Below are 8,870 nucleotides of genomic sequence, written 5' to 3'. Positions count from 1 at the left end.
ACACACACACACACACACACACACACACACACACACACAGACAGAGGAAGTCATGAGGACCTTGAAGAGAGAGATGCATGCCACTGAGCTACCTCCTAATCTGTGGCTCTTCATCATCAACTAACTGGACACCAAAAAAATGTCCTAAAATAATTTGAGTTGCGTGTTAGTGTTTCTAACCTTTTTTTTGCAATAGTAAAACTAAGGTAAAATTGTAATTGTACTTGTGATTGAAACTCAATCAAGCAGATAAACCTTCTAACACATTGCATCCAACTCTTTTATAATGTATCATCTCTGTCAAATAGCTTTTAGATTGGATTTAATGAATGGTACCTCGGGGAAATTGAGCCAATTAAAGTTAAATGTGCCTACATTTGTTGGAGGAAAAGGGATTCTTTTCTGTTTGAGGTAGCCTATGTGTCTAGCCTTCATGGTTTAAAACAAGTGTTAGGCTATGGGCTAATTGATCATGTTAATCACAATGCCTTTGTTTAACGTGATGTAAAAGTTGCTTATCCCAATTTGGTGTGATTTGACATGCTACATAAGCACCTATCCGTTGCAGCGCAATAAAAGAGACAGAAAGGATGTGTAACTTTTAGGCTTTATTATGAAAAGCTTAAGGGTCAGGGTTTTATTCTCGACTGATTTGAGCTCTTTTAGAGTAATTGTGCTACGGGTAGCCTATATGCGGAAGGCTGAAAGCTGCACCAGTGTCAGCGTGTCTAAATGCCAGTGGTGCCCGTGTGTATTTGAATGTGGAGGATGAAGGGAGGAGGGGGTGACAGCCGAGGGCGAGCTGGGACACGCGTGGCGCAGCATCACTACTACTGGTCGTGCTCGAGGACTATTTTAACAAACCCGAACAACCGTCCCGTACCCGCAAATTTCCCCGTTCCTCCCGTGTTTATCTTCCCCTTCCGCGCCCTCCTCAGTGTTTTTGTTGTTTTTTCTCTCAAAGATGGCTTGTCAGGGGCTCCAAGAAGGGGAAACCGTGGCGAGTCTGAAGAGGGAGAGCGACAGTCTAAAGAAGAAGCTAGAGGAGGAGCGGAAAAAACTCAGCGACGTAGAGTGTAAGTGTCCTGGACAAAAACAACAACTATTACATCTGCTGGAGCCTATGCCTTTACTCGTTTTTTTTCAAAATGTCATTATAACGGTTACCTAAGTTAAGAGATGCCCACTGTGACGGGACATTTTCATAAAATAGTTTTTAATACGATTCAGACGATGATGAGCTTGTGCATATCTTCTGTAAATCTCCATCTCCAGTCAGCCTGGGGTGGAGGCTATAACAACCAATGAAATATTAAATGCTGCTTACATGCATAAGCATCTCTAATAATAATAATAATAATAATAATAATATATGAGCCTATGACATACGGGCACCATTCTGTTGCTTTTCTTACTTTTACTTAGTTTTGATACTGCATTTTGTTAAAGACATTTCTGTACTTTTAATGAAGTAAGATTTTGAATGAAGCACCTTCAGTGTGATGGAGTATTTTTACATTGAAGTATTCCTACTGCCAGCTCTCATAAACTGTGTGTGTGTGTGTGTGTGTGTGTGTGTGTGTGTGTGTGTGTGTGTGTGTGTGTGTGTTTGTACGTACGTACGTACGAGTACGTGTACGTGTACTTGTACGTGTGCGTGTGCGTGTGCGTGCGTGTGGGCGTGCGTGCGTTGGTACCTCAGTGAACCAAGTGGCTGAGAAGATTGAGGTGTTGGGTCCTCTCTCCATAAAGACCAGACGTGTGCTGAAGGGTCATGGGAACAAGGTGCTGTGTATGGACTGGTGTAAAGACAAACGTCGTCTCGTCAGCTCTTCACAGGTATACTCTGCACACACACACACACACACACACACACACGCACACGCACACACGCGCACGCACACAAACACAGATGTTACTAATAGAAATATAGTGCAGTATTAATAAGGACAGTGTTCATTTTATGCTATGCAGCCCTATAATATATGGACTCCATTTGTTTTTTGTGTACTTTTTTATGTAATGCAGCTCTTTTTTTCTGATCTAGGATGGCAAAGTGATTGTCTGGGATGCATTCACTCTTAATAAGGTAAGTAGAGGTCTGTGTGGTGCTTTTCGGCAAATGTAAGATAATTACCAATAATTACCATGAATTAAGGAGGCTAATATCAAAAGCTTTGGTTTTTTTGAAGAAGAAAAATAAATCTATTTTTAGATATAAACATAAAACATATAAAAGGCTTAAATATGCAAAAAATCTCTTTATCAAAATTCAAAAGTTCTGCTATTCCTCTGTTGGTTTTACTTTTATGACAAGAGCCAAAGTGAAGAGAAATTTGAGGATATGCTGCTGAAGAGTTTAATTTAGTGTATATGTCCAAGTTAAAATACAGTAGGAAAAGAATACAAATGTATACAACATTGTCAGGGATAACACGACAAGTCCTTCAGATAGGAAAGGTGGAGAGAGGGGAGACGACATGCAGCAAGGGGCCACGGGGGTGGAATCTAACCCGGCCGCTGCGGTAAGACCTGAACCTTGGTACAGGGGGCGCACGCTCAACCAGGTGAGCTATCAGTGCGCCCTGAAACATGTTGAATGATGATCTTATTATCTCGTTTCACCTTCATGTCTAAGGAAATCATTTCTCCATCAGTTTGACATGTCAAAGGATACTAAATACTACAGTACCCATGAGACTTTTCAAACATAGAGAAGAATTCAGAGTTGGGAATCGATCTATAATCCAACAATAAAGTAACAAGTTCTACAAACTCAGGCTCAATATCAAGCATTTGCTGTGTGGAAAACAGAAAAAAACAAAATGCAAGACTTTGCACTTCCTTGGGAAAAAAATGAATGTGACTTTTACTTCTAGAAGCTTGGTTTCCCAGTTTTCACCATAAGTACTTATGTTGAGTGAGTGGGGGGATCATCCTCTGCTGCCGCACTCCTCTGAGAGAGATGGTGCAACACGATCACATATGCGTTTAAAGATTATCTATCCATCTGTCCCCTGTAATAACTGTGTGTGTGTATGTGTGTGTATGTGTGTGCATGTGTGTATGAGAGCACTTAAATGGCAGACAGGACTCAGCCTGGTTTGACCATCACGCCTCTTGATGGAGCAGACATTACCACACTGAACATAATCCCTATTAATAGAGTTTTTCTGCAGCTGTGTGGCTGTTTGTGTATATGTGTAAGAGAATAGTTGGTTTATGCTTATTAAAGAGGATGTATCTTACCAATAACAAACACTCTATTTATGTTTTTCTTCCATGTGTGCGTGCGTGCGTGTGTGCGTGCGTGCGTGCGTGCATGTGCGTGCGTGTGTGCGTGCGTGCGTGTGTGTGTGGTATAGGAACATGGGGTAGCCCTGCCGTGTACATGGGTTATGGCGTGTGCTTATGCTCCCTCAGGTTGTGCTGTGGCATGTGGGTGAGTACAAAGAATTTTTTATTGCCCAGATTTTATAAACTACTACTCTTTCCAACAATAGAAAATCAATAACACTATCAAGTGAAATAATATATTTGGAATTGTTTTAATAAAAAGTCATTACTATTATGAAAGATATATTATATTCATTCTTGAGATATTATATTATTATTCCCCAGTGTAACTTGGAAAAAACATAAATAATGAACTTTGTCGCTTTTTTTTTATGAATTTACACTCATGTAGTTAAATTGCATAATAGAAAATCCTTTTGCATATGATAGCTACTTCAATTGTCTATAATTTGTCTGTTTGTTTGGTGACTGCAACTGCTATTGCTTAGTGGGGCTAAATGAGATTCTACTGGGAATATGTTTTGTTCAATATACTGAATCTGACACCAAGAAATAAACATTAATATCCTATAACCAATTAATCGTCATTTCTCTGTCAGCCTGGATCAATTAGGGTTATATCCTTGCCCTAAACCCTGCGTAATAATGATCTACTATTTCATCTTAAATAGTGAGAAACCCATCATTTAACCTCTGACGTTTTTATCTCCTTCCAAAAGCGGATTGGATAACAAGTGCTCAGTGTTCCCGCTGTCACTGGACAAAAATGAGAACTTGTCTGCAAAGAAGAAGTCTGTTGCCATGCACACAAACTATGTATCAGGATGCACCTTCACCAGCTCTGACATGCAGGTGGGCACTAGTTTAATGTCTTGTGATAAACTGGAAATAAGACAATTTTATAGATGAAACTTTTGTAATCTATTATCAATGATCAAATGCATTTTAATGAAATGTAAATGCAATGAGATGAAGCAGTTACGCAGAGCTTCTATGTTTGCCGGACGCCGGAGAGCTCCGCGGCAAGTCCACACACGGCAGAGAGCACAGAGTAGTCAAGCACAGAAATAAAATAAGACATTCGGTTCATTTTCAAATTAAAATAGACCCCGATGATGGAAACGTACTGTTGTTGGTTTTGTGATTATATCTACAAGAATTTGCGAGATTCCGTGACTTCAGCTGTCAGCCATGGTTGTTCCGCAACAAATCCGGACCTGGTGGGTATTGACAGGAGGAGACACACAGAGCCAACACACAGCAGAGCAGATATGCAACTGGGGAAAATTAGGAGTTACTTTCCCATTAATACTCAAGCCACAGCAGGGCTCATCCGGGATTTGAACCCGGGACCTCTCACACCCGAAGTGAGAATCATACCCCTAGACCAACGAGCCACAAACTTTTTTTTTTGTTGCAAATATTTCAAATACTGTATTTTAGAATTATGAGTATGTTGCGTCAAGTTTTTTAGGATTTTGCATCGATGTACCATACCTCTATTTAAAGGTTTATTTGACTCCCTAACATGATAGAAGTTAGGTATGGGACAGAATCAAAAGGAGATGGCAGAGATATGTAGCTTTAATAATTTACTCGTCTCTAGCCATCAGCAAGGCAGAGGATTCACAATGACAGAGGACAGGGAGATGGATGGCAGGGCTGTGGAGGGGGCAGAAAAGAGACAAGGGGGGGAATATGGTCCTTTACCCTGGGTGTATTAATAGACACTGAGTGGCCTTTATCTAGGAAAGAGTGGAGCACACTGACCCGAGTGTAGAACATTTAACACAAAGACACACACGCATGGCTCCTCCTTGACTTTCTCTCTCATACTGCAAACACACAAAGAAACATACATGCACATTAGCACACTGTGACACTCACAGCTTTTATACTAGACCTCGGAGCACAAAGCTCTGAACTACTGAACATTGAGATCTCAGGAAGTGTGTTTACTATTCTTTCATTTGTTTGTGTTTGTGGTTCACTGATAAATGCATTCATGTAGAAACTAGGGCTACCTCTCAGTGCAGGATATGGTTTGTTTTTGGTGCCTGAGGTCATCCAGCAGGAGCTCTCTAATCCTCTAGCCAGCAGGGATCTCTGATGTCTGCATGTGTCTCTAAGGAAATCACTGACATTTTAGCATGTTGTGTGCTTGTTTGTATGTGAATACATGATACACAGTGATAGTTTTCTGTTAGAAAGTGCTGTGGACCTTTTTCCTTAGAACTGACTTTGGAAAGCGGCTGTTGATGACGCTATTCTGTTTTATTAAGATACCAGTGAGGTCAAAATGAACACATGTCCGGTACTTATAACTTGGACTTTATCCTTCAATTTGTTTTCTCCATCAATTAAAATATTTCCAGTTTATTTTTGGCTGTTTCTCTCCTCAGGTTTAAGTGTTCAAATTGAGAATGAAAGTAAAGCCTGTCGCTAAAGTGGCTAACCATAACCCTTAAAGTAGAAAACAGATAACCAAACTTGACTGCAATATGCATTGTGTAGGTGTTTGTAAGAAAACAAAGGCTACTACTTCTCTAAATTTTAATCAAAGCCTGCTGTTTTATTTTTTCCTTGTTCTTATTTGAGACAAATTTTTATTATCACATTCCTATCCAATTTTTTTAATTCTACGACCACCATCATCAACCTTCACTGTGGAGTTTCCAATAGAATATAGAGTTTACCTATCTCAACCATGTGATCTTAACACATCAAAGTACCCTGTGATGCCAGTTCAGTGTTTGCACAGTTTCTAAGCTGTAGGTTGGTATCCACAGATCCCTTAGTAAATCATACTGATGATATATTAATAAATAATAATAATAATTATATTATAATAATAATACATTTCATGATCAGATGAAGTTTGTGAAAATGTTACAAAATATGCTTAACGTACATGTCTTGAAATAAAGTTTTCACATTGTTTTGTGTTTTCTGGATGTATGTTGAACATGTGTGCCGGGCCTGTGATCTTGTATGCATGTGTGTATGCATGTGTATGTGTGCATGTGTCTGCTAGATCCTGACCTCCAGTGGTGATGGCACATGTGCCTTGTGGGATGTGGAGAGCGGGCAGCTGCTGCAGAGTTTCCATGGTCACACAGCTGATGTTTTGTCCCTGGACCTCGCCCCATCTGAGACTGGAAACACTTTTGTCTCTGGGGTGAGAGAAAGATAGTGTTTGTCTGTTTGTAATTCATGTGGTTGTGGCAAAACCCTGCCTGTAACTGATGGTCTTTTTTGTGTGTGTGTGTGTGTGTGTGTGTGTGTGTGTGTGTGTGTGTGGTGGTGTGTGTGTGTGTGTGTGTGTGTGTGGGTGTGGTGTGTGTGTGGTGTGGTGTGTGTGGGTGCGTGTGTGTGTGTTGCGTGTCGTTTGGTGGTGTGGTGTTGTGTGGTTGTGCGTGTTATGTTGGTGGTTGGTGTTTGATGTGTTCTTTGTGTGTGTTTGTTGGTTTGTTTGTGTGTGTAGTTTTGTGTTGTTTGTTATTTTGTGTGTTGTTTTTTTGTGTTTGTTTTGTTTGTTTAGTGGTTGTTGGTTTTTTTGTGTTGTTGTGGCTTTTCTGTGTGTTGTTTTCTGTTGTTTTGTTTGTTTTTATGTGTGTGGATTTTTTGTGTCTTTGTTAGGGTGCTTTGTTTGTGTTGTGTTTTATGGCCTTGTTCTGTTTTGTTGTTGTCGTGGTTCGTTTTGTTTTCTTTCTGTGTTGTCTGTGTTTTTTTTGTTTTTTTGTTGTTTTTGTTTGTTTGGTTGTGGTTGTTTTTTTTGTTTTGTGTGGTGGTTTGTTTTTGTGGTGGTGGTTTGTTTTTGGTTGTTGTGTGTTGTTGTTTTTTGTTTGGTTTTTTGTTTTTTTTTGGTGTTTCCTGTTGTGTTTTGTTGGTTGGTTTTGTTGTTTTGGCCCCCCAATTTGGGTTTGGTTTGTGTTCTGTTGTGTATGTTTGTTGGTTGGTGTGTGTTTTTTGTTTTGTTTTGTTTTTGTTGTGTTTTGGTTGTGTGCTTTTTGTTTGGTTGTTGTGTCGTGGGTGTTATTGTTTTTTTTGTTTGTTTCTGTGTTTGTTTTGTTGTTCATTGTGTCTTTTTGTGTGTTTTTGTTAGGTTTTTGTTGGTTGTCGTGTGCTTGTTTTTTTTGTGTTGTGTGTGTGCATGCGTGTTATCAGGGCTGTGATAAGAAGGCCAACATTTGGGACATGCGCTCTGGACAGAACATTCAGTCTTTTGAGAGCCACGAGTCTGATATCAACTGTGTAAAGTGAGTCCAGCGCTTTGATAAAAAAAAAATCTAAAGTCTCACAGTGTCTCTTTTATTAATTAAGTGGGGGATGAGATAGAGATGACAGAAAAACTGTTTCCACACTTATGCTACTACAACAAATAGAGACCTAAATGATATGATTTTACCCTAGATCATTAAAATGCATCATATACTAAGGCATTTTACCTACAGGTGCTTGCACACATGCTTAATGTCATGGAGACATCTGAGGCCCTCTGCTACCCTTTAATATAATTGTCTTTGATGAATGAGAGATGGTAGTGCCCTCATTGTAAATCATGTTTTAAATATGATAAAACGTTTAGACCCTTAGGTTGCGTACTAAAAACAAATGAAATTAGGCATTGTTTTGTTTTACATTGAGATGATGTGTTCATCGTCTGCATTAGAGTAAGGCAAAGATCAAGTTTCCGCCCTGTGATGCTGTACAAGCAGCAGATTTACTCACTTATTTAAAAATGATTAATCAAGTTTCTTTCATATAGAATGCTCTTTGGTGCCGCACTTCTAATTCTACCCTCTGTGTGTTCAGATACTACCCCAGTGGAGATGCATTTGCTTCTGCTTCAGACGATGCCACAGTGAGTCACGTCATATCTTATCAGTTAGTTGTGATGTGTCTGCTGGTCATGTCAATATGTGTCCTGCGCAATATTGTTTAATTGACGTCCTCAGTGCATGTGTAGACATGTGTCAATTGATTTATTCACTCTGAATCACTTTCATGTCATAATTTGATGATTGGGAGATCTCAGTAAACAGGACATTGTCCGATTTCTTTTTTTTTTACTGGTAGGCTACCTCTAACACTTGTCAATGTCAACAGAAACAAATACATACAAATATCAGCAATGAGTAGTGACGAGGTAAAAAGTAACCCTGACTCTACTGCTATGCTATACTGTAACAGTGCCTACTTTAGACTAAATTGCTCTTGTCAAATTACCATTGTGTGTCCTGTCTGTGTCTGTCTGTGTTCTTGCGTGTTTATTGGTGTCCCTCAGTGCCGTTTCTATGATCTGCGAGCTGACCGTGAGGTAGCCGTCTACCAGAAGGACAGCGTCATATTTGGTGCTTCCACACTGGACTTCTCTCTGAGTGGTAAGGAGTTTGTGTAATAAATAATAGCCATTACTTATCAGCATCTACTAGGGAAGTTAATCATTCAATGAAATTCAAGTAAAAAGTCTGTCTCTCAATATCAACCAACCCTTTGTCTGACTACTCTCTACTTCCCCTTATTCCAAATTCCCCACTTCCTCTTTCTCAATTACTTTCTCTTCCTCACCT

General features: G+C 39.6%; 1 protein-coding gene and 1 non-coding gene across 2 annotated transcripts in view; one reads left to right on the top strand and one right to left on the bottom strand.

Moving 5' to 3' along the window:
- gnb5b (guanine nucleotide binding protein (G protein), beta 5b) overlaps positions 1-8,870 on the top strand; it is a 12,053-nt gene that overhangs the window by 1,722 nt on the left and 1,461 nt on the right. The window contains exons 3-11 of the mRNA XM_032516512.1: positions 965-1,076; positions 1,703-1,839; positions 2,048-2,089; positions 3,366-3,442; positions 4,017-4,149; positions 6,332-6,475; positions 7,465-7,556; positions 8,113-8,161; positions 8,585-8,681. Of these exons, the coding sequence (XP_032372403.1) occupies positions 965-1,076; positions 1,703-1,839; positions 2,048-2,089; positions 3,366-3,442; positions 4,017-4,149; positions 6,332-6,475; positions 7,465-7,556; positions 8,113-8,161; positions 8,585-8,681 (883 nt within the window). The remainder of the gene's footprint in view (positions 1-964; positions 1,077-1,702; positions 1,840-2,047; positions 2,090-3,365; positions 3,443-4,016; positions 4,150-6,331; positions 6,476-7,464; positions 7,557-8,112; positions 8,162-8,584; positions 8,682-8,870) is intronic.
- Positions 4,623-4,694, bottom strand: trnap-cgg (transfer RNA proline (anticodon CGG)). The gene has a single exon. It is a non-coding gene; the product is annotated as a tRNA-Pro (tRNA).

This window comes from Etheostoma spectabile, chromosome 1 (genome assembly GCF_008692095.1).
Source record: "Etheostoma spectabile isolate EspeVRDwgs_2016 chromosome 1, UIUC_Espe_1.0, whole genome shotgun sequence".
In the NCBI taxonomy this organism is placed as follows: domain Eukaryota; kingdom Metazoa; phylum Chordata; class Actinopteri; order Perciformes; family Percidae; genus Etheostoma; species Etheostoma spectabile.
The sequence above is the reverse complement of the archived record's forward strand: the minus strand, read 5'-3'. Positions and strand labels throughout refer to the sequence as shown.